The sequence below is a fragment of the Numida meleagris genome, chromosome 2, assembly GCF_002078875.1.
Source record: "Numida meleagris isolate 19003 breed g44 Domestic line chromosome 2, NumMel1.0, whole genome shotgun sequence".
NCBI lineage: Eukaryota > Metazoa > Chordata > Aves > Galliformes > Numididae > Numida > Numida meleagris.
Genome location: NC_034410.1, coordinates 65,731,916 through 65,758,418, shown reverse-complemented (window position 1 = coordinate 65,758,418; position 26,503 = coordinate 65,731,916). Strand labels below are relative to the sequence as shown.

Sequence of the window (26,503 nt, the reverse complement as noted above, 5' to 3'; positions counted from 1 at the left end):
GAATTGCCCATCCCAGTGAGTAGGAAAGACAAGGGGAACCAGGAAGACAAGAAGATATGTGGGAACGGGTTCAGGAGTTACATAGGATACAGTGTCCAGGTCTCCACATCAGTATCATACTGCTTTGGTTTTCAATCCAAGATCAACTGGAGATACAAAAGCACGATTCTGGGGTCAGGGATCAGGACCCAGACAAATGAGTTGGCTCCTAAATTCATGGGAGGGTACCCTCAGCATCAGCCACCTTGTGACAGCAGACATCTCAGTTTGTGGATACATCTGTGTAAAAAACATACCTGTGTACAGAGGCACTTAAATGCAGGCTAAGAATGAGATTTCAGGTGCAGGAGCTTACACTCAGTCTTACACCAGAAAACTGAGGTAGTTCCCTGCACAGAAAGAAGGCTCTGGAGATTGTGTCCCTCCAAATACAGAAGATGAACTTCCAGAGGTACTGTAAATGATGCAGGAAAAATCTTTAGGAGCGTGTGTCTTTGAAGTGCCACTGGGAGGATCAATCCTATTACAGTCCTCCCGAGGAAGTGTTAATCTTCCAGACAAAGAAACCAAGGCTCACTCTTCATGAACTGACATGTAGTTTTGATTGCTTCTGGCTCGCTTTATTTGTTTAATGAAGGCACATCATACCCAATCTTTTTCCAAACAACTAAGCCTACAGCTCAAGTGAAAGGCAAATGGAAGCTATTAGCCAACATCAGGCCACATTTTTTACGAAGGGTGAATGTATGGGTCTATATTTAACCATTATTGATGAAAAGCTGCCCTTGTGGAAATCAGTAAAGTACCCCATGGACAAAAACGGCACTAGGATTTGATTCTTGGTTTAAAAATTGCTGGCTATCGTAAAAAGACAAGAGAAAGAGCATGTTTTGAACATTCAAAAAAATGACGTAAGAAAAGCAGCAGAATGCTAAGAGATAAGCTACATCGATAAAATGTAATCCTTTTATGTTGGAATTAAAAAGGATTCAAGGTTTATATATCCAGTGCTTTAGACTACATTTATCATAAATAAGCCTAAGTTAGTATAACATGGTGGCATAGTCTGTTGGGAAAAATTTACAAATCAGCCCCTTTATTAGGATTACTGTTACTACTTTGAGGGCAGTCAAATCCAAACTCAGGGCTTTTTTTTTTATCTACCAGAGACAGATGATCGGCTTTTGGTTGGGGATTTTTTTTTTTAAAGTATAAAAACCAATTACTGATCTTGACTGAAGCTGAATTCAATTCCTTTTTTGATGTTCTGCAGTGTACTTCTGAGCAGCTTTTGGAAGCTATGACTAGCATACAGTGCTTGCAGTCCCTCCAATAAAACAGAAAATATATTTGTAAGCTCATTACTACTGGCATGGACACGATTCACACAGTTTGTTCTTAATGTGGTGATGAAGAAAATTCCTAGTATGAGCAAGGGGAAAATCACAGCCATCAACTTCTGATTTATTTACTCAGAATTGTTTTTAACACTCAGGTGTAGATTCATCATATTGGATGTTTTCCACCGCTTGCATCTTGAAGGCAGGTCCCAGAGGGCAGCATCCTACACAAGCCTGCATTGGCTTTTTCATTGTACGGTTCACGGCACATCATTTGCATGCTGACCCTGGCTCTGCCTGACCAAGGCATGGGTTGCTTATGGCTAGCCTGCTAATTTCCCCCGGGGCCAGCCTTGCTCCTGGCCATCAGACCACAGAGAAGGAGAAAGATTTGTCACCTCCAGGAGGGCTCCATCTAGTATCCAAGACCAAGATTGGGACTGAAAACGCAGTACCTGCGTTTGTTTGCGGAGATAATGCTGTTCTGCTAATGCATCACAAGCTGCTCCAGTTTGATATTAAGAGGGAAGAAATGCTACGTGGAATTGAGTTATTACATTAATTTGATTTTGTTGAACGGAAACGAGGAATAAAAAGAGACATACTAGAGCAGCTTCAGACATAAACAAGGAGCGTATCCCAGTTCAGACGGCCTCACGCGCTGCGTATGGCACAAGATGTAGTTCTCTTCTTCTTGTTTGTTGTTTTCAGTTTAGGTTTTATCCAATTATATATCTATTGTGTGACAGGCCTGGCATGAGAGATTCCATTTACAGGAAATATTTCTGAGATCACGGGCCCTGCAGGCTAAATGCAAACACTGGAGCAGATGGTAACTGATCCAGTAGAGCCGTACCTAGGGGTGCTGGAAGGGGAAAAGACTTGGAAAGTAAAGCTGCTAACAAAATAGCCTCGCGTTATTAAGACTTAAAACCACAGTGGTCCAGTGAGCAGCAAGGGACCTCATTAGGGGTGCCTCTCACCACTGCTCGTGGCAAGGGGCCACACTCAGAGCAGAAGCCCGAGAGCCAAGCACAAGCCCACCCTTTCAGGCGGTGGCTCTCAGGCTCTCCCCTGGGCAACAAACAGGGTTCTGGGGCTTGCCTTGCACTGTGACCTGGGTGTCAGGCACAGCTGTTTGCTCAAGAGGTGGATGACCAATGCACATTCATCAGGGGGGAGCACTGGACAGCTTGTGCAGGATGGACTGAAGTGATTCTGAGAGAGGGTGGGGGTGAAGGAAGGAATCTTCCAGCAATGAACTCCTCTCCACCTTCTTAGAGCAAAAACATCCTTTGCATGATGCTGGGGAGGTTGCAATTATAAAACTGCCATGATGAGAAATCAGAGCCCTAAGGAACTGTACTGAAGTGGGAAAACAATTCAATAACAGATCTGCAAAAGTAGATGCACACTCTCCCCATGTATGTAAATAGCATCTATTACAGTGGATTTCCAGCCTCGGTGCTATGACAGCTTCTCTCAGTAAAGATGGTAAATACAGCTTTTAAACAAATGAGTGGAAGTTCAGGGAGACTGGATGATAGAAGTGAGATTCCAGACCAGTAAACTGGAACAGCTGACCAAAACCCTTGAGAAACAGTGACTCATTCTTGATCAGTATTTTAAAGGTTGGTAAAAGTTACATCACTTCAGAAGGCGGAGTGCAAAACATTGGCTCAAGTAACTTTATCTACTTTGTTTGCTGCAAAGGAGGGACAAGCTGTGTTCATCTACCTACATGACTTGTACTGTTTCATTACTACGTATCTGTGCAAGCTTCATTACGCTAGAGGTAATGCCTATGCTATCTTTGACAATCCTGCTCTTGTACCCTTCTGGCTCTGGGGCTGCCACAAGACAGTCATCCTTTAGTCTTCTGCACTTTCACAGACCAAGTGAGCAGAGTTTGCTCTGATTTTCCCCATGGGCTATGTTCCCCGGGGCCATGGGGGAGGCCTTTGGACTCCCTCTCAGATTTTGTCCAAAACTGGACTCAGTCTACAGCTGAGACTTCACCAGCATGAAGCCTCTGTACCACGGTTTCTTCACACGTCCTACATCTCACTCCTGTCTACACACCTCTCCAAGTGACTTCTTCACCCTTTGGAATGCAACAACAGGCCTTGATTTACACTAGCCATACAGTTTTACCAGGATCCTCTAATACCAGCCCCCGTGCTGCTGCAGAGACCTGTTTAAATCAAGGGGCCTTCACATAGGTGAAGATGTCTTACAGAAAGATGGGGATGTAACTGTCGCAGTTACTATGATTTGGTAACATCTAGCAGCTGTGATTTTTTGCTGTAGACATCAGTTTTCCAGTTGAAACTGTTCCTTTAATTTTTTTGCAAGAACGTTTAGATTTTTTTTTTTGTCTTTGTTGTTTCCTGGACTCCTAAATATAGCCAAGTGGAATAACTAGCACCTCTGTAAACTGTTGGTTAAATGCCACGGTAAGTTTCATTTTGCATTCTGGAAGGCCATTTAAAACACATCAGACTTGTACAGCTCAAAATTTAGGAAATTATTTACATTCTGGGAATAGCTTGTAACCATTTCCTCAGGCTTTTCTGCCTCTAATATATGTTAATGCTATTCCCACCAAATAAAAATGTGGCTTGAAAAATATCAGGTGTCAAAATAAATGGCACTTCAAAGTTTAAAAAACACAACTGAAAAATGAAAACTGTGAAAAGTTGCTCTGCTGTCATGAGGTGTTTTGTCACTGTGATGTTAAACAGCAAGTTGACCACTGTGGACTTGACGGATAATTTCAGGCAAAGCACAAGAGGCAAACTCACCAGCAGCAAACGAAGCCACTGCTACACTTAACCCTATGAAGCTGAGTTCATTGGTATTATCACTACTTAGTACAACGACATACTATTTCAAAACTAAAAAACATGGAATGAAGTGTCTCATCTCTGCCCAAAAAGGAAGTAAGACTTCCATCCATATAGTGTCTGCATGCCGCAAGATCCAAGATGGCAAACAACACGGCCCTGGAGACAAGAGATGAATCCCTCACTCCACCCCTGCAAAAAACCCGCACACGCAACATCAAGCTGCAGTACGAGGGTCAGTATTTGAAAGCACATGAAGTCCTCAATGGGCCAGAAGCCCTTATTACATCCCTGGACTCTTAACACACTTGGATGGAAGCTCTGGAGTTCCTTCTCAAATGAGAATGTCTGAACAAAAGAGATTAAAAAATTGCTTATTTGTTCACTTTACTGTCAACATTTCAAAGGAATTGTTATCCCCTTTCTGCAGAAATTAAGCTGCTTGCCCAAGGTCAAAGAACGAATTAATGTTAAACTAGATTACAGAATATCGTGGTTCCCATTCCTGCGGTCAATCAGCTAACATACGATTAGGTCACCCCAGTACATTTAATTTAAAAAGAATGTTGAATCTAACACTCTGCCTAAGTGCTCAGGCCTTCAATAAAAAATCATGTGAAAGTGAGAGAGGGAACAATAAACAAGAAGGCTGCTTAAGCCTCCGTAACTTGCAAACCCAAGGAGACAAACAGCAATGTAAAAAAACTGTACTGAAATACCTACATTTGCTGCAAAAAGATCTACAAATACTCTCAGTCTTTGGGGCATAAATGCATCCTGCAGGGTCTGCTCCATTGCATCATTGGGTAGGCTCAGCTGGTGTTCTTTGCTAAGCTCGAGCAGTCCCACGAAACTACTGCCCCCTCAGCTTCTGCACAGATATCACAGCCTGGCCAGAAGGAAAGTATCATGACAATTAGGTATCATGAATCACCTGTAAATAGCTACCTATCCCAGCAAACTGCAGTGCCTCACATATGACTATCTGTAACCTAGTATATTTAATATCCTCAAATCAACCTTCATCTCTGAAATTGTTCTTAGAATCAGTGGAGAACTAACAAAGATTGTGCCAAAAATATATATTCAACATAATTTATAGATCATTTCAAACATCAAATAGCCTTCTGTACCTGTTTGGTTATTTAAACAAAGCTCGTTCAGTTTGCCTGCCAAACCAAATGTTTCTGAAGTCCTTATTCAGACAACCATCAGATAACATAAACTGTAAAGACAGGTCTTCAGAAAAAATAATCAAAGCATCAGCTGACTATCAATCCAAATGAAATACCATTTAGCCCAAAACGAAGCCTTGCAGCACAACCATAGAGCTAAGTGAACAAATAGAGCTTGTATTTACATGGAATTGCTGAGGAGCAGCTATTTCTGAATTCCTCCATGAGCTGACCCTCTTGCTCTACAGTAAGAGTGCTTTGCTCCTCTTTAGCCAAAACCAACTCTGCAATACACTAAATACAGGAGCAACACAGCCTCTTTCCAAAAAAAGACGACTGGTTCACAGACTCCTTCAGGAATAGCTGTTCCTCCACACCTGCTTCTGAAAAGCACCAAAAAAGTAGACAAATCCTGCGAAACCTGCGTCACCAAGCATGTGAAACGATGGACTCATGCAACACGTTAGCCACCTACATGCAGGTTGCTGGGTGCCAAATTCGAACAGCAGACGTTAAACCAGCTAACTGCCTTGGATCAACTGCACGAAAAGCTGCTGGCAAATCAGAAGAACGGTCGCTACAAACCCTTAAAAATCAAAAAGCAGAGTGTCTGCTGGCAGAGCCACTGTGGGTTTCCCAAAAGACTTCTGCGGAGCTGTCCCTGTGGCACCACATTCCAGCTTGGATACAACCACATCTCTGGCGGGCTTCACGGCTTATCACTCCGTGTACACACAATCTATCACGAACATGTCTTTTAACACATAAACTGATATTATTACATGGAAAATAAGCTATTTCTTTTTGCTAATAAGTTCAGCCTTCATGTAAAAAATGACAGGCAAACAAGCCCATGAAAATTAGTGTCATGTTTTCTAAATTTAATTCTAAAAGCACAGTGCACAAGAAATAGCAAGAAGACATACTGAAGCACAATTCACATATTGTAGGATACTACTTTCTCTTCCAATTCTTGCCTCTCTAGTGACCTCTCCCATTTCAATGGAGTTAACCCACTTTTCTTCAAAACATCCAACAAAGGCCTGTGAATGTGTAATAAATGCACAAGATATGCTTTCCGTTAATTGCACAAGTATGGGTAGGGCTTCATTTCGGAGAAAGGAATTGTAATTATGACCTAAAGAAATCTTTCTTTTTGAGTACGTAGCAATGAAAAATAATGTATTCAGTCATCCGTTCAAGGAGGTCTCTGTCCATGAAAATCCAGTGAGGTCCATTAGTTGTATGGGGAGGATGTGGGATGCCTTTCTTCCTGTCTGCTTCTCCAGGTTTGCAGACCTCTAAAACTACCAACACAGCTCTAGAGCTCTGCTGGCAATTTCACCAACCAGTTTTACCAGCCCGCTCCTTTGACTCCCACACAGTAGAAGTATCCAGCTTGCACCCAAATCTTTTATGCTAGCATGGAAGAAAGCCTGAGAGCCACTGCTACACCCACAGCTGTTTTCCACGAATCTGAAGAACGCAATCAGCCTAATTGTTTCTTTGAAGATAGACCATCCTTTTCCTGTGGCCTAATTTAGACTGAACATTAAAAGTACATAAAGCTAAAGGTGGAAAATCACTCATAGTTGAACTTGTAAAATGTAGAATCCATTTTTTCATGAAACAATTTTAAATTCTATTTTTTTTCTCATACGGATTGTTCCCTACCTCAAACAGAAAACACTACACCAGTAGCCTACTCCATAACAAACTCCAGCACTTCTAACCTGTAGCAAGTAGGACACAAAACAAGGTGACAAAGGATGGCTTCAGATTTGCTTCAAAGTCTCCCAAGGTCAAGTGAGAGCCTACTGAGACTGGGCTCATGCTTGCAAGAACAGCAAACCTTCTGAGACAAAAGCAGTACATGACAGAACAGCGCAGAGGCAATTGCAGGAGGCCAATAAACATTGGCCTTTCCCTGAAAGTGAGCAGCTGTTGGGTGTTATGATAAGCCATTACAATAATACTGTTTACTGCCAGTGAGTAAGCAGTTCAGTGTATGCTTATGATCAGGGAATGTTATACTAGCAATGCTAACAGTTTTCAAACACAAAGCACGTCCATTCAACTGGAGAAGCTGAAGATGTGGTATACTCAGTAATGTGTTGGGCTCAGGCCTTTGGGTCTGGGTTGTGCCCAGCTGGCAATATGACCTCCAAGCAAGGGTTGGTGTACAAGGATCCCCCAAAGAAGTCCTAACAGGTCCTCACAAATCCCGGGAACTGTGCAACCCATTCTTCAGCACCATCTACTGGTACCGTACCTAGCGTCAAACCATTTATTTGCTTGCAGGCCACAGCCAGCTGTCCCTTGTCTATTCCTATGAGAAAAGCAGGAGCCCCATCAGGTCTAGGATCCCTCCGTCACTAACGGCAGCCTTTCCCTCACAGCAGATATGCTCCAATTATGCTTCTGGGGCTTACCAAGGTCCTTCCCATGCCAATAAGCCTACAGCTCAGATTTGATCCAGTTCATATGGTACCAGGGGCATGCCTTAAGGCTGTTGCTGCTCAAGAAATGAAACAACATATTCTCATAACCAAGGCATTGTTGACTATACTTGCAAGTATTGGCCTATAAATACCCTCAGATCTGCTGGCCACAGAGCGCTATTTGATTTTTGTTCTTCTTCATACCTCTGTCACCTTCTGCTTCTGTCACGTCCAAGTGGCATCTTCACTCTAGAGTGCCTTTGACAACACTGCTCAGTCAAGAGTGGCTTAGAAGAAGCACAAGGCAAAGCAGCATCCCAAAGAATGGCTTTCATGCTAAGCACACACAAATGGGCATGCTTAGCACAGGGGAAGCGCGGACAGTCCCAGCTGAGCTTCTCTGGAATAGTAAGGTGTTTCCTTCCCACCACGCAAGCTCTGAGTAGCACTTGCAAAACCAGAACCCAGCAATTACCGGCAACGCAGCTCATAGCTGGTTAGACTGCTTCTGGAAAGCAAAGGAGCTGAAGGACATGCTCTTATTAATAGAAGGAGGTTTTTTTTGAGGCAGTGTGGACAGTTCCAGAGACTGGAGGCAACACAATGCCCAGGCTCCCATCCCTGCTTTGGAGTCCTCAAGCCCTATTGATTTCACTGTTTCAGCTGAATGTTGGGAAAGTGTTGACAGGGGTTTCAAAGGGAAGCTTTGAGTCAAAAACACTGCTGAATCCAAGCCTTTGGTAGCTGTTTTGTTGCACAAGAGAAAGGAGGGAAAATGTGAAGCAAGAAGCCCATGGCAGGCACTGTCCCACGGCACGGGCGCAACCACAGATCTGAAGCTGAGCACCAGGAGCTGCTGGTACTGTGCCATGCCCGCCCACCAGCCCCTCAACATCAACACCACCAAACCGGTCAGTGTTGCTTCACTTGTTTAAGCTCTAATTGCATGGTAGCTGTGTGGCATCACCACTTGCCAGACGGCAGAGCAGACATCCTGCTGCACCTGGTGCCAGCCCTGCCGGCACTGAGCAGAGCATCCCGCACAGAGCTGCACATAAAGGCAGGGCGCTGCCAGGGAACTTGGCAGCACGCAGAGGATTAAATCACAGCTGGCAAGAAAGAAGTCATGAGTCCCAAATGGAATTTTTCACCCTGCTCCGGGAAGATGCAGCACGTGCAAGGACAAAAATCGTCTTTCTTATCTTCTTGCGCGGGGCAGCATCTGTGGAGATTCAGAATGAATTTGCCAACAGGAGGAGGATCCAAATACAGATGATAACTATTGATGTTCCATTTAAGCCTAATTTTTAAGTCTGAATGCAGCATTTACTTATACAATACACACTGCAGGCAGAAATTAATTTCACCCTCTGCTCTCCCTGCTTTTTTCCCTACTTGGCTCAGTCATTTAAAGGAAAAACTTTCCCCTTGAACTCTAATCATTTTCAAATGAATTATTAAAAAGCTTGACATTACAAGCAGCCTTCCTTTTATATCAAACTGCACACAAATAAAAGAGGAAACTGATTAAACAAGGACCATGGCAGCATTCACTTGACAGCATACTCTGTAAAAACCAAATGGTGCACATGCGGTGTGTGTGCGTACATCTGCCTGGGTGACAAGGGGCGGCTTTTTTCTTCAGGCTTCTCATTTAGAATAATCACGTTCTGGCATTTTTACTGTGAATACATTGAGCTAATTATGATTTTTTCTTTTTTTTAAAGTTGGTAGTGCCTTTTTAAAGAGAGAAAATATTTCAGCTTGTCTTTATTTTTTTCATAAATTTATTTCAAATTAATGGAGCTTACACTGCATTCTCGAAAGGCTTGCATTTCAGCTCAAAAATATCTGAGTAACTTGGGAATACTTATTTCTCCTGGAGTCTCGATTATATTCACCATTTAAAAAAAAGATGCTGCCAGCTCTCTTTTGAACAGCCATGGAAATAAGATGTCTGCACTTCGCTACTTCATGTACTTACTCATGACGGACAAAAGACTTCTTTTGAAGTAAATTATAAGCGTGCAGCACCTTGAAGTGATTAAAAAGAAGTAAAATACTCAAATATGCCTATCTTTGTGTGAAAACGATCACACTTGTAACAGCTAGAATGCAGTGCAAACGGGAACAGTTCTCCTGTAGCTCAGTGTGGCAAAGCAAAACCTTTCTTGGGAAGGATGGGGCTGGGGGCTGTGAGCCCCCCCACTGGTCTGCTGTACTGAAGTGCCCATGGGAGGAGAAGCAAGAAGGGAGGATGTACATCTGTGCCCTCCTGCCGGCTCCTTGGGCGCTTCGCACGCCTGCTGCCCTTCCACCAAAGACCTTGCCAAAAAGAACAAGCAATCCCAGCACGCTGCCCGCAAGCCAGGCAGTGCTCACATCGCTCTGTGCTTCTCTGCAGCACGCTTTTTCAGATCCTTGCTGTGCATTCTTGTGGAGGAGGTACATATTCACTAACTTGCACGTTTGTCTTCACTGGTTACTATTAGCTTCCCACATGAATCTCACTTAAAAAAATACATATAGGAACATGGACCTAATTAGGTTCATAAATAGGGACAGAAGATTACAAATTCAAGCAAGAACATGACAACAAGATAATTTTGAATGAAAATAGAAGCAGAATAGCCTGAGCCAAAGGAATGCCTCCTCTGATACTAAGGGCACAGAAAACCAAAGCTGACATTTTGGGTATGAGTCGAACTATGAATCTCAGTCAACGTGGCTACCCAGAATGACACCAGTTACCTCTGCAAACCTCCCCTGCTCTTCAGAGGACAAGTGCAAGCCCACGCGTCACATGAAGACCAGCTGAGGCTTCCTTGAGAGGAACCACAGCACTGCTGCTGATTCTGTACACCAAATCTCAGTGCTGGGCTGAGTTCTGCCCAGCACAAGTGGCTGGAGGGACATATGTTCCCAAGTGATACACCAGAGAGGAAGCAGCCAGGTCATGCACTCAGTTATGTGCTAACAGCATAGGGGAGACAGCACGTAGCCCCTCCAGCATGCAGCTCTGCGACCCCTGGTGACGCTGACGTCCAGAACCTCTTTGCCAAGACAGCGACTGCCGCACCGGGCCCTTGGGTCGTACATCAAATGTTCACATGCACTGACAGATGTTTATGTTGGTCATCCTGATTTAATGCCCATTACATCACTTACCAAGCCACTGATGGTATCATAAGTGCTAAAACAAGGCAGCAGAGGAGACTCGAATACAAAATTGATTCCCTCGTGGTATGAGGGCATTACACCCCAGACTGCATCTTGCTCTTGAATTAAACTGAACAACTCTACCGATTCTTTAATTCATTGGAATTCTGTATGGAAAAGTGCCTTTTAGTTTCAGAAGACTGATTTCATTCATCGTTTGGCCATCACAAGATGAATGAAAGGTATTAAAAGGTAATGTGGGGGAGCTGGACCTTGGATCACGATCTACTAGGACAAAACTAAAATCTGTTCTATACTTTAATTCAGGAGCTATTCAGGCTGGGATTCACTTTAGCTACATTAATTCCTGATTGCACATGCCTTAGCACTTCCAGCCACTTCTGTTTTGTGTCTGACCAGACTATTTTAACATACTGAAAATCAACTGAAAGTTGTGAGGGAGCAAAATTAATAAGCACGGGAAGTCCTCAATCTATTGTGCATGCATAGCATGCTGGCTGCCTACCAGAGAAGTACAGCCTTATTATCAAATATAAGGGGTTAAATTTAAACTCCATGACAGCCTCTGTGTACGCTTGGTTGTTGTAAATGTGGGGAGGGAATAGGAAACACTTCACACATCTTGCTTTCCACTTCTAATACATTTTCGAGTTTTCTAGTGCAGCCTTTGCTTGGATGTGTAATCACTGTGGAATGGCTACTATACCCTCTCTGCGCTGCATAATACTTTCCCTTCCTCCTTCTGTAGGATTCCTCATGAAAATAGCCACTTTGTGCTTTTGGCCCTAAGGAAAGAACATAATGTACTGTCACTAGAAAAAAAAAAAAATCATTAAAACATTTTCCACTACTTAAAAAGAAAACAACACACGAAGTACTACTGTATTTCTTTTATGCGCATGACCTCATAGATACATGTGTGCATCCACACACACACAAATGCATTCAATTTAGCTATTTATAGAGCTGTATAATTTTTCCTGGCTGAAGTTTTAGCGAGCTTCTCCTGATGGGGTTTGGTTCACACGGTTTCCCAGCCCGTTCACATTGATGGAACGTTCCCTCCCAATCCCCGCCTCTTCCCAGGATCCCATTTAGCATTTTGCCAATGACACTGGCCTCTTCCTTTACTGGACTCATCAGCAAAAACAGAGGGGTTTTTCTTTCCCAATGAGCCGCGTGTGTTTTGCCACTTTTCCTTACGGTCTCCTAGTGGCAAAACTCGCGAATGCAGTTGCAGCGTTGGACAACCACGCTTGTTTTGCTGATGCAATATTCAACACATTTCAAGAGGGTCTTAGCAGAGTTGCATGAGCCATTGAGCCTTGATAGGCACCCATGCTGCACTGACTGTTTTCTTGCTCCACTTACAGTGAGATGAGAGAAGACACTTTAAGTCAGGGAAAACTTTCTCACCCTGGAGCTAACTTGCTGTTTGGTTCCCCCATATTTCATCAAATGGACTTGCCCTAGGACAACGGGTGCCCCTGGCTGATGGAGGACAGTGGGTTCTGCACCAGGGGAGGTTCAGGCTGGATATCAGGAAAAAATTCTTCTCTGACAGAGTGGTGAAGCACTGGAACAGGTTGCCCATGGAGGTGGTGGTGTCACCATCCCTGGAGGTCTTCAAGAACCGTGTAGATGTGGCACTGAGGGACGTGGCCAGTGGGCATGGTAGGGATGGGCTGACAGTGGGACTAGATGATCTTAGAGGTCTTTTCCAACCTTAATGATTCTATGGTTCTACTTCATCCCTTCCCATCCCTTCCTGGCTCAGCCCAGAGAGGCACAGCCTGTACAAAGGTCTGAGAGGCATACCTCAGAAAGTAAAAAGCTATTAAAGCAAAAACCCATGAGGCAGATTACAACTTATGCCAGACTTCTCCAAATTTAAGTGTTGATTGTTCAAAATTTATGTCTAGATTTTTCTTAAGAATGCAATTTCCTGGCACATGGTACAAGTCGCTCTAGACCTGCATGTCAGCACAGCAGGCATCCTGTTGCAAAGGTTATTATGGAACTATTGAATGTTTTCATGCCAAATTTGTCCAAATTAAACTGAAGGGAATGGAAACACTTTCCCTGGATAGGTGGTGGTTGTTTTAGGTGGGTTTGTTTATAAGGAGAATGAAAGTTACAGCTAAATATAACAGCAGATATATCATAATATTGTCTGAGAACTTGAATAACATGTCATTCAGCCTGTGTGCTGTGGAAAGAACATTAAGGTCAAGTCTAAAATAAGATCAGTGACTGTTTGACAATAGAAACATGTAGGAGGTAGAACAGGAGAATTTTCCACATTTTTTTAAATGACGTTTTTCTGTAGAAAAAAATTCTTGCCTGTCTTGCTACAGGTCTGATGTAAACCCCATTAAACTCATAGCAAAACATGCTGTTGGATTCAGCATGTTTTTGCTCACCCCCTGACAAACCTGCATTAGTCATTTGTGCCAACTGTTTACTTTTTGCATTATACTCAATTTGGAAATAAGAGGAGGCTTCTCTGTTGCATTTTTGTTTTTAAAGACTTTCACTTTCTGCTTCAGTCCTCTGATCCTGCTCCCCTGGAAGTCGATGACTTCAGCAAGGCTCCTGCTATGTTTTAAAGGTAAGCACATCTGTGTTTGCAACATTGGGGATCTAGCAGAATTCCTGGCAAGGTCAAAAAGAGGGGGAAAATAAGGGAATAAAAGGCCCAAACTACTACTTTAAGTACCTTATAAAACACAAAGCGTCCTTTTTCACTTAATTCATCCACTCAAACCTGGGCTAAAGGTATGACTTCAGGCACCTGGCATTTCCAAAAGCAAAACGCCAGCAGGATGCCAGCTCCTGTGGGATGCTGAGAGCGCTGGGTCCCAGCCTCCACAGGGACACCCAGCATTCTCCCTTCTCCATCCTCCCTTATAGTCTATTCACTTTTAAGTACAGTTACAGCCACCTACAAAATGAACCTTGCAGAACCCCTCCCTAACCATGTCACTGACATGAGCCCATGGTTTAAAAGCAAAGGCAGAGCCGGGAACTAATCCAAGGCTAGGGACCGATGGCAACACCCGCTGCTGCCATCTCACTGCAGGAGTTCCTAGGGCCTCCAGGAGGAGGGTCTGGGGCACAAGAGGGAGGTGCAGAGCACAGCATTTTCTCATGCCTCCCGCAAACCACCCATGGGCCTGGCTGCAAGGCGCGGCTGCAAAGAAGCCCTGTTGTCTCCAAGGGATGGGGCCGCAGGAGCAGGAGAGCAGCGAGAGGTTAGCAGCCACCTCCAGCCTAACCTCTGGGCAGACATGGCCAGAATTAGTATCACGCTGAGGGCTGGCACACGATGGCCTTGACCCTTATCTATCCCGCTGGGAGCACAGCATTGTTCTGGCCCTATTAACAATAATTTGCATGTTGTCTAATGGCCCCGGGAGCGAAAAATAAAAATAAAAAGGGTGGCAGGCCTTGAGGGAGGAGAAGAGGAAATGGGAGCGCTGCCATGTTTTTCTGAGAACTGGCAAAATAAGAAGGCTGACTTTCTTACAGAGCCAGAGGTAAAACTAGTCACTGCAAAGTTATTTCACATCTAACGCATCACTCACCCTCCATTGCCACAGCATGGGGCACTGAGTACCTGGGCCAATCACCTGCATAGAAGAGCTCCTGTCAAACCAACCTGGCATGGATCTTGACCACAGGAAGCTTATTCCAGAGGGACCCTGAGCCTCTCTCAAGGGCTGATGAGGATTTACTCTGAAAAGAAGGGCCTGAGCTAGAGAGAGAGAAATGGGACCTCTGCACACCACGTTTCTCCAGCTCCCTCAGGGCTTTGCTGCTAACAGCAGCCAACAGCACCAAGTTGCCCTGGTTTTGGTCATTTTTGCTGAGAATTCTTTCTTTAGGGATCAAAATGTCCTTAAAAACAAATGCTGGCTGTCCATTGCTTCCAAGGGAACAGGTAGTTTATTCCAGCTGTCAGTGACGGCAAACCAAACAGCTCCTCTCTCACTGTCAGTTTTAGCTCTAGGCCAGTTATTAAAATTAAAGAGTTTCATTTGTGAGAATGATGCATTTGTGTCTGCAGGGGGGGAGAGAAGGCAGCAGAGAGGGGAAAAAGAGAGCAAGCTTTCTAAAACAAACTCTAAACCCATTTACACAGAGTAACAGCATGCCAATGCTGTGTCTTCGCTCAGCCCATTAAACTGTCACAACCGCCCCAGCCTGCAAGATGTGTTACCATACCCCCAAACATCCTTTTCTCTAGGTTGGAAAAATGAAAAAACAAAACAAAACAAACAAAAAAAACGAACAACCCCAGCAAAAAAAAATCGCCACTGATTGCAAAATAAATACATAACATCCTAGTGAAACAATCACTCTTATCAGATAAGAAGAAAGGTACAAAGAGATGCCTCAGTGGCTTTCCCCATCACTTGCAGCACACGGAACAGAGGGCTGCCCATGTGCTGTATGACACTGGACACCACTGTGTCCTGGAGGGAAACTTTGTCACACTGGAAAAAAATACCTGTTGGCTACAATGGAGCCAAGATGCCATGCACTCACTCCAGAGCCAAGCAGGTGATTCTTTTACTGCAGGATTTTTGCAGATAGCCATGAGCTACTGCAGAAGCCTGAGCAGGCTCCAGGCTTGGTCATTTATTAGCAATCTGATTGCCACCTGACAGTTTGAATGGGGGGTGTTATTTCCTCCCTTCCCGGTGCACCCTGCTGCTGTATTCCAGCTGGGAATGAGGAAAGCATTTCCCTCTGCAGGTTTCAGAGCAGCGCTGCTATTTATTGCTGTGTGTTAGCAGGTCTGGGCAAGGAAGAAGGGAACAGGCCAAGCTAGAATTTGAAAATAATATGCATGCTAGATCTCCTTCTGTGTTATATTTGGGACCTTTCACATCAATCAGTAGGCTGGGATTAGGTATTTAGACAGCGTAATTTAGTGTGATTTGCTAGATGACTTCAGTCAAGGGTCTTTGGATGTGTCTAACTGAACTTAAATTTGCAGACACTTGGAGCACAATGCAGGATTTACTTTCATTATTAATCAGGGAGTTTTCTTACTTCAGTTTTTTCAACGTCATTTTTTACTTGAACTGCACAAACGTTCTTGATCAAGAAATTTTACTGATGTTTAACACAGATCATCTTATTTTGCTAAGTGAAATGCAAACATATTTAGTACTGTGTAAGAATCATAGAATCATAGAATGGCCTGGGTTGAAAAGGACCTCAAAGATCATCTAGTTTCAACCCCCATTCTGTGTGCAGGGTTGCCAACCACTAGACCAGGCTGCCCAGAGCCACATACAGCCTGGTCTTGAATGCCTCCAGGGATGGGGCACCCACAACCTCTCTGGGGTTGTGGATTCTCCTTTGAATAATTTTTTATTCTTTTTTTTTTTATCTAGAAACAGGGTCCTCTCCTACATCCTATATTACATGCTCTGATTACACAGTGAGTTTTCTTAAGTTCTTTCCTTAAAAGACAAAGTTGACAAAACCTGCTCCCTCCTGAAGACACAACACAGGACTCCTGGTACCACAGAAGGAGGTGTTTCATCAGCCTCCAGTCCAAGGACCTGCCCTGACTTCCCAAGGACTCATGGAGGTCTCCCCAGAATACGCAATAGGAATTTTGACTCATAAGCTTCAATTCAGAAGGACAGTTTAAGTTCATGTTTTGATTACTTTAAAAAAAAAAAAGGTTTGAAAATTGTTTTTTTCTGCCTATATCTGAATGCTTACTGAAGCTTGCAAATGGAAGCAAAGGAACAGGTGTGCACAAAGACACTTTGCATCTCTGTATGCAACATAACTTATCGTTGCTTCCTCTGAAGTGCCATGGCTGCTGTTACATGAACATTTTGTGGGAATGGAAAAGGAAAGAAAATTTCCTCCATTAAATGCCTAATGAACTGTGCTGATACACAAAAAAAAATCCACTAAAGTTGTAAATCACCATTCCTCATGTTGTTTGTCCTTTTCCTGAATAGAAACTACAGACCAACAGCTGAAACAGATCTTTTTAATCTGTTTGCTTCACAGTCACTCCTAACACACATCCAAACAGCAGATCAGAAAAAAATTAAGTCTAAGTTCCATTTCATTTTTCCTTCTTTCTTCTTCCTTTCCTCTCTGGTCAAACCTCATCACCAGGAATTTTAACCTTCAGACTTGCGTTGATCTTTCCTAGGCTAGCGAGCTTCAGCAATGACAACATTCAATGCGATCCAGTTTGAATACTGTTATCCCAGTTACACTGATTCAAATATTTTTTGAAGCCCAAAGTTACCATGGCAGGTATTTTGTTCAATATCAAATGTTGTATGACTTTCTTTCCCCCAGCTAAAAAGCATCAGCCCAACTCATGATACCATGGTGGTCAACGCCATATTTCCCAGACCCATAACGGCGTATACTAACAAGATCACTCATTTCATACCTGCGTTGACAGAAAAAAAGAGCTCTTAACAACCTGCTCCAAATCACACAGTTCACTCAGTGCTAGCACCATGTTGAGTTTTGACTCTCCGCAGCATTCTCTAACAACTAGGCGACAGCCTCTGAATCACCATCCGGGGAAAACTGGGGCCTTTTCTTCTTGACTGTAGCTGGCACACATACTTAAATGACTCGCTGAAGTACCCCAAAGCCCTCCAAGCTGGCTTTGCAGATAGCAAAATGGAATCATCCCTTTGGTTCCTCTGGTTAAATAAAATAGCAATAAAATTACGCACGCACTGAAAGATGTTGACTGTTTCCTCCAAATAACAGATCCCCAGTAAGTCAGTGCAGGAGTAAATCCAGTGGCGTGGCACGTTTAACTAATAGATAACTATGAAATAACATGCCCTGAAGAAAAGCCTACCCTCAGCACTTAGTGATCCAATTTCACCAGCTAACATTAAATTTATCCTGCTTCATCAAGGTGTATGATTGCCCTTCAAAGCAGCATTATTCGAACGAAAGTTCAGGCATTTCTCTTACCCTTATAAATACCTAAATCATCCCTGAGCCCAGCTTAGTACTTCCCCCCAAAGCTCTCCCATGGAAACAGCTACCAAAGGTTAACCATGCATTGCAGAAAAGACTATTTTTTTTCTGTTAGTTGAAAACCTGTGGCTTTTTCATTTGATCTTATTTTTCTTGCCGCATATACAAAGTAAACACAACTACAATTGTCTAATTAAGTGCCTTTTCCTGTTCCTATTGAAGTCAATGGCAACACTTTCTAAAATCAGGTTTGTTTTCTTACTCATTAGCTGTAAGATCCCAAAACCTGCAAAGAACTTTCCAGTGAGGGGAATTTAGTTAAATCTACCAATACGCGATCATTGTAAAAGCAAACCAGCATTTGTATAAAATAACAGAAAATAAATTCCAGACTTTTAGATGCATTTGGAAAAGTTATCTGGTTACACAGTCTTCTGTGAGCCAAATAAAAAAAAAAAAAAAAAGAAAGAAAAGAAAAAAAAAGAAGAAAAAAAAAGAAAAGCCATCAGATTGTTAATGAAACTGAAAGCCAGAGTAAAATAATAATCCCTCAAATCTGTCATCAGCATTCATGTTTGCCAAGAAGGCCTGGACGCTATCTATCTGCAGAAGAGAAGATTTATGGCACCGCACACCTTCATCCATCCTATTATTAAATGTGAAATGGAAAATAGAGCAGGCCAGCACTGCTCTCAGAAATAATCAGTATTTTGCTGCAGCTGAGGAACACGTGTTATCATCATTGCCAGGTCACCAGGTACGAGCTGCCGTGAGGCACTTGTACGTACATTAAGACAAAACCCAAATGAGCAGAGCTGTGCTTCACCCTGTGAAGGGCGTGGAGGAACACAGCCACAGGCAGGGTCTGGCCCTATGCAGCTTGGAAGGATGGGGAATGAGCGGGAGATCGTTAGCAGCTCTCCCAGAGGCTGCTGCAGGATGCTCCTGACAGCACCAATTGACCAACAGGGCTGCCTCACCCAGGGCCAGGTCCAAGCTCTGCTTCCCACCACCTCATGGGGATCCAGCACTAGCAAAGATGACGGCAAGCATGGCTGCAGCTTTGCATCACGGCACCAGCAGTGCATACAGGAAAGGAAAGGAGTGGAAGGGCTGGAGGAAGCTGGGAACCACCAGCTGCAGATGAAGCAAGAACAACAGAACAGGCAAACAACCAGAAACCAGCCGAATGAAACTGTGCATGGGGAGCAAGAAGCTCGTTCTAGTAGCTCGTGATCAGGCAGCTGTGCTTTCATCAGCACAGTCACATGCTTCACCTTCACCTGCATTACTAAAAGGGATGAAAACACAATAGCCAAAAGGCTTGGAGACCTTCAAAAGCCACCTGGACATGGCAGCCTGCTCCAAGTAGCCCTGCTTGAGCAGGAGTGGGACCTGATGACTTCCAGAGGTGCCTTAACTATGCTGTAATTCTACGGCAAACCTGTGTTGCCATTGGAGATTTGTTATTTAACCCCATCTATCATGCCATGTATTAGTTATGAGTCCCCACTGCTCACTCACATTGTAGGCACCCTTGCCATAGGCCAGAAGCTAGAGTGTATGCCACCACCAGCAGTGGGAAGCCATCTGCAGCATGGCCAGAAGGCGGTGAGGCCTGCAGGCCAGCCTGAATGGGTGGCAATAAGGCCAAAGGAGAACAGGGATGCAGAAAAGCTGGCCTGCCTGCATGCCAGAGGCCAAGCATCACGCAGGACCCGAGCCACAGCAGAGGTTTCTAAATGACACCAAGCGTCGCTCCCATCTCTCCGTCTACCACTCTCCACCATCCCAGGTCCAGCAGATCTTAGATCAGCGCAAGGACAAGCCACAGGGCTTCATTTTGTTGGTAACATGGCACTCAGCCCTACATTGCATTAGACAGTCCAGGCCTTGCTACCTGGCTCCTGAGAAAAGGCTCCTGCTCCACACACGCACTCACACACAGCTGTGCCTGCCTCAGGCCTCTGCCCACTCCTAATTTCAAGAGCAAAATGAAAGAAATTTATTTTTCAGCAGAGCCAAGGCAGCATCCCAAGAGGGGCCTGCCCCAGCACGGGCAGAGAGCTGACTTCTTTCTCAATACTGAAAGTAAAGCAGAAATTTTTAATAGGATTGCTGTTTGAACTTCAGGGTTCTTTGCAAGATCAAGGCAAATGACATCACCTCCATAACCGAGACCAGTGGCTCTGAAATTTTAAAGGTCACAGTCAATACATTAATGTAAAAAAAAAAAAAAATAAGATGAGACTGCTGAAAAAATACGCAACCTAACATTGTCCAAGGTTACACAGAAAGCTGTCACAGCTGAAAGGGACCAGGGAACACCAGTCATTTTCTCCTTCTCTCCTGGTTCTTTCCTCCCTACTGCCACGTAGCTTCTCCGCGGAATGGATTTCTCTTCAGCAACAGCAAAAAGAAAAATATTTTGATAATATTTTGAGAATTCGATTATAAACCCACAAAGCCACAAAAACTGGCAAAAGGACCCAGAAGGTGCAACACTTGAAACTGCCAATTCATTTACTTCACTCGGTGGATTTCAGATCGCTTCCTTTCAACAGTCAAACAGCGACTTGGGGTTAGCCCCAGAGGGGATTCAGCCGAGGCAAGGCCTCTCACTGCCACAACCCATGGCACCTGCACGGCTGCGAGGCCCCGCCACGTGCAAGACAAGGAGACACACAGGAAAAGCAAAGCCAAGGTGCTGGAGACCAGTGTGGTGTTGGCACTCATGAGTGGGTTTCAGATGGTCACCTCAGAAAGCACACCGGAGCACAGCGGTCGGACGTCCAGCCTCTTCCTCCTCCACCAAGTGAAATCTCACCCCTGCAGACCAAGGAGCCCTGCTGCCAAATGCAAAGACGTATTATCAAAACCACCATCCACCTGGCAGGCAAAGCCTCCTGAGATGCCAGAAATGCAGGTGTAAAATCCCATAGGCTGTAGGAGGACTTGGGAGAGGGCTCTAATGACAGAGCCTCTCTCTAGGCAAAGCAGGGGCCTATCCATGGCCACCTCTGTGAATAATGCTGGCATGCACGTGATGATGGCTGGGCTCAGAGGATGCCTGCTGGGTTTGGGGCGTGATAGGTCTTGGGAACCTGTGCTGTGCCAAGCGGTTCCCCTCTCCTGAACGAGGCTGAGGCCATTCCCAGCTGGCTGGTAAAGATTCATGGGAACATGAGGCACCTAGAGGAGGCAAGCACCTAAGGTCCACTTATGGCATCCAAATCCTCCTCTGTATGTGCCCTGAACTGTGGAACAGAATAAAGAGCTGCAATCACAGAACAGGATTGGATGGGAACATACAGCTATCACATCTTTAGTTCAAATGACAATATTTTTATTTTAAATGATTTTTTTTTTTAATTTTCAACACCGCACTGCTTCTCTCACCTAGGCCTCCTTACATTAGCATCAAAAACTTATTTGCCTAAATGCACATGATGGTGCTTGTGTCTCCTTCTGTAGTTCCTGTATTCTTTGCTAAGTCCTGCTTTTTCTTGGAAAGCTCATGGAGAAATCGTAGAATAGGTTGCGTTAGAAGGGGCCTTAAAGATTGTTGAGCTCCAACCCCCTGCCACGGGCAGGGCTGCCCCTGACCAGCTCAGGCTGCCTAGAACCCTATCCAACCTGGCCTTGAGCACCTCCAGGGATGGGGCATCCACAACTTCTCTGAAGCTGTGCCAGTGCCTCACCATCCTCTGGAGGAAGCTGTGAGTCGGACTATCAGACCCCTGAGAACAGCTAGTGTAACAGAGTTGCATGCCCAAAGGGGGAACCTGTAACTGCAAAACAAACACAGTTACTCCCCACTACACCAGCTGCACCGCATTTCGTATTCCCTTCATCAACGCTGAAAGCCACAACATGTGCTAGTCCACTGCAAAGCCTGCAGTACTGCAATTAAGATGTCAGGCACTACAAAAGAAAACGAAGCCATTAAGGTGTCAGTCAGAAAGCATACATTATACTGGGGACCACAAAATTGCAGAGATGAGCTGGTCCTCTTATTTCTCTTGTAGCACAAGGAAGACGTTATTAGGCCAAAGTACAATATTGTGGCATCCTGACCTATGTGAAAATCTTTGAAAGCTGCACTTATTCGCCACCAGAACCACAAGCTCATAATACAGCCTTCAAACAGGCACTCTCCATCTGTTGCTTGTTCCAAGTTTTGAGCAAACCCATGACGCTGTGTGTTGTCAGAGCACCATCAATCTCCAGGCACCACCAGCAGTGGATGTCTTGTGACTGCTGAAGTAAGCACTCCGCCAGCTATATCCTCTTCCAACCTGTGCTCCGATGTCCTTTTTTTTATACTCTATTTTCAAAGAATCATAGAACGGCTCGAGTTGGAATGGACCTTAAAGATCACCCTAGTTCCAACCCCCCGTCTAGTTCCTTGTAATAGAAAGGATTCACGTCCTTCTAAAACCAATGTCCAGCACACAGCCAGAACAGATTCAGAGCAGGCAGTTTAACAACAAGGGCACTTCAGCCCAGCTTCAGAGCCTGGTGTAAGCCCCAGGTCCACACAACACCCTAAAAGCACACACTGTCCAACTTGCTGCCTAACACGTGCTCGTGACTAACTGCGACGCTCTCTCCCAAAGCCACGTCCTGCTGCCACACAGCCTTGTGACCACACACTGCTCCTCAACATGCCAAGGGGCTGCCTCGTGACCACAGCAGGCACCAGTGCTTGCTCCAGGAACATGGACAACGCAGAGATTTCATGGACAGTTACACTGAGGTCCTGCAAAACGTGGCCACCTACAAGGTGAGCTCAAGAGGAGCCATTGATGCAGTGCCATGAGGTTCGCATGCAGGGCATGGTGCAAGTGCCAAGCAGAGGACTGAGAGCTTTGCGGAATTGTACTAAAGCATATTTTCCCACTGACGTATCCTGAAAACTAGAAAAAGAAATGATCCACTGCTGTGCCATCCTTGATTTCTTCTGGCTGCAGACAGGATCTTAAGGGCTGTGCTTGGAACTTCGTTTCAGTCTTTAACTCTTTGTAACAAAACAGAAGCCTCCGCATGTGCTCAGCAAATCACTTGACTCAGAGGCACAAACCATTCAGGCAAAAGCCACGACAGGGCAGCAGTTTTGCACATCTTCCACACGTACACTGCAAGTAACACAGCAGTAAATGGCATCACACGCATCACCCCGAAAAAGGAGCTTTTGTTTATAAGAAACCTCAGTAAACAACGAAACGGATAGGAAGCATCGTTGCCTTTTAAAGGCATTTGGTGTTTCCAGTCTAAGTTACTTCTAACCATCGAGAATGAGCTCCGGCATTTGCCTGCTCTGGCCAGTGACTCCTGCTAACACCTGTCCTTTCATGGTCTCATTTTTGCTCATCGCTGATGTTTCCCCTCTCACACTGCACCCACAGGACAACATCTCAGCCTGACCACAGATCGGATCCAGAGCTCGCTGCAGTCAGCAGGATGACTTCACTGGCTCTGCAGCGAGCCGAGGGCCCCAGCTCCGCACACGGGCTTCCAGCCTGGAGTGGGACTTATGCACGCGTAAGGCATCCCAGCCCAGACGTGCAAGCTGGAAATCCCTAACCCTTTCACTGCTCGCATCATGTCTCAACCGGCGAAGCTCTCCGGCAGCCTGAACTCTTTACAGATTTATTTTTGTTTCCCTCCCAGTGCCTGTTTTGTGAGAAAAACAACAGCAGCAAACCCTCGGCACACTGATGTACCCGGGGCTCCTGTGCCTTGGCTCAGGTGGGCTCAGCAGAGGGAAGGCAATGCATTTCACGTTAACAGAGACGGCCAGTGTGAGCAGCAGGTTGAGTCTAACACCAACCTAGCAAGGAACTAAGCACTGAAAAGTTAACACTTTGCAAACACCGGCTTTGCAACCATGCTATCTGGGCCAGACATGCTGTATTCCTTCACACATACCTTGCAACCCATTCCCCTAACTGGCTGCATTCCACAGGAGAACACCCCTGGTACCCACACCTCCAGTGCCAAGGGATTGGCACTCACTACAGCCGTACACCGAAGGTTCTCCTCCAGTACAAATGTTGCTCATCCCCCCGCAAGGCACTGATATTGCAGCCTTCGTATGTACAGCAGGCTTGGTTTGTGGGAGAGCAGCTGGGATCACATTTTGTCACAGTGTATCAATTAATACAGGAAAAAGGAAAGAAATAACCTCCCACTTCCAAAGGGGTTATTTATTTTGGAAAGAGAGAGAGAAAAAGTAAAGGCGCTTGATTGACCATGAGCACAAAAGCTGTCCATTTTCCATAAGTGGAAACCCTCCCATTCTGGAGGATGCTAAAACCAGCCCCAGCCGGAGGTGATTTCTAGCCCCAAAACTCCACAAGAAACACCAATTTTTCCGGAACAATCCCATGGACACATCTCCCAGCACCTTTGTTTGGTGGAGGAGACAAAGACAGGTTTTAACACTGGGCACAACCTCTGCCATAAAGCAGCTCTCCTCCAGCTGCCACCACGGCACCTGTGGTCTAGCACCGGTAGCCACTCCCGTTGCACACTAGTGTGTCACCCCGAGGAGCACACAGGGATGCCCGCAGACCTGGTTGCCACACTGGGGACCTGCCATCCCTGGTGCTGTCCCCAGCCACACTAGAACCATGGCTCATTGGGACCCTGCCATGGCTGGGCTCACCGTCAGCCTGCGAGAGCAGGGAGCTCTGACGGGGCAAACCTTGCATCCGCCCACTAAAACGACTCCAGAGCCCACCAACCACCAGCGGAGGAGAGCGAAGCGCAGGCACGTACCCATCCTCCGTTGTCCTGGATCCAGTTGTGCAGGTGCCGGTTCAGGTATTCAGTCATCCAGGTGGCAATGTTGTCCACCAGCGGCGACATCTCCCGGTTGACGCTCTCGACGCACATCACGCTGCCGAACTCGAAGAAGGCGATGATCCGGCCCCAGTTGACCCCATCACGGAAGAGCTCCTCCACCACAGCCACAAAGCGGCCGTGGGCTGTGAAGGGCGTCAGGTGCAGCTGGCCCGACATCTGGGCAAAGTCCCTCTGGTAGCGGCGCGAGAACTCGTCCCCGGCCTGGCGCAGGGCAAGGTGGACACCGGGAGGCGCGGGGCGCAGCCCCTCAGCCGGGGGCACCTCACTAGCAGCAGCCGAGCCGGGGGGCTCGGGGCGGTGGTGGGAGGAGGCTCCAGCAGCAGCCACCGCGGCGGGAGCAGCAGCGGGATCCAGGGCCGGGGGCACGGGCGGCCTGTCCTCGCCGGCGGCCCAGTCGTAGCCCCGCTGCGAGAGTTTATAGTGGATGTACTTCAGCACTATCTCGCGGTTGTCGTAGCCTCTTCTCCCGGGGTGAGCCATGGTTTCCGAGGGGAAGCAGCAGTGGGAGGGGGAGAGGAAGGAGAGGAGTGGGACGAACCCCCAGAAGTAAAGCAGCCAACGGTAATAAAATTAAGAACAGCAACAATTATAATCCAGTTAAGGTGTGGGGCACGGTTTCACTCATGGTGAGGCGGGGGGCTCTCAGAGGGTACGTGCGTCTTCTCGGCGTTGCCTCCTCAGATGGAGATGCACAGCATAAATACGGATTAAAACACGGCGAATGCTTTACTTCCAGATGCACGTTTATTACTTATTATAAATCTACGCGAGCAACGCTTCCTCCTGGGTATCGGAATACATGTTAGAGAGTGTTACGCTCGCCGGGAACCAGGTGCATGCTCCCCTGGTGATGAGATCCCGCGGACACAAAGGAGCGGACAGGCGTGCTCCGTCACAACGCCGGCACGGGAACCTCGGCACCGTTCTGTTAAGTTACACAAACTAAATTTCCTCTGAAAAGTACTTACTCGGGGCTATAAATATGTTCCTCTGTCAAGTTTCCTCCGCAAAAAAAAAAAAAAAAAACAGCGACACAAAAACCCAAACATCCCAAGTCTTCAGGAACGCGACGCTTTGATGCTTCGGGTCACCGCGGGGATGGGGACGGGACCCAGAGACGGTCAGCACGCTTCCCAGTGTTTTTCCCCGGACATCTCCGGCGATCTGTCACAGCTCAGCGATCCCCGGCCCGGAGCCCAGCCGGGCGAGCGGCCCCGCGGCGACGGCAGATCCTGGAGAGCAGATGGGGCGCATCTGAAGGCAGGCTGCGGCCGAAGCGCTCCGCTCGTCCCTCCAGCGCGACGCACCGACAGCTGCATTTACGTAGTTTCATTCAGACCCTGATCGCGGGAGCCCAGCGCTTCCACACGCACGCACGCACACGCACACGCATTTAAAAAAAAAAAAAAAAAAAAAAAGTAGATGTCTAATTTTTCTAGGCCCTTATAAAAGTCTCATTAAAGCCTTGGGGGAAAAAAAAAAAAAAAAAAAGGAGAGAGAGAGGGATATATTTAAGAAATTAATTCTTTTTCACCGAAAAAAGCCCGCTTAAAAAAAAATAAAAATTAAAAGGCAGATCGCTTCCGACTGCGGCTCCGGGCAGCGGTGCCATTTCCCAAGCAGCTTTGTACCGCCGAGCAGGGCCGGCTGCGCTGCCA

At 45.8% G+C, this 26,503-nt stretch overlaps 1 protein-coding gene across 2 annotated transcripts in view; it reads right to left on the bottom strand.

The window, feature by feature from the left end:
• The window catches only part of BCL2 (BCL2, apoptosis regulator), a 95,454-nt gene that overhangs the window by 64,751 nt on the left and 4,200 nt on the right, over positions 1-26,503 (bottom strand). The window contains exon 2 of one of the 2 annotated variants that reach the window (XM_021389128.1): positions 24,759-26,205. In XM_021389128.1, the coding sequence (XP_021244803.1) occupies positions 24,759-25,325 (567 nt within the window). In that variant the 5' untranslated portion in view covers positions 25,326-26,205. Of the gene's footprint in view, positions 1-24,758; positions 26,206-26,503 lie in introns of those variants that run through there. The other variant, XM_021389127.1, reaches the window with a different exon arrangement.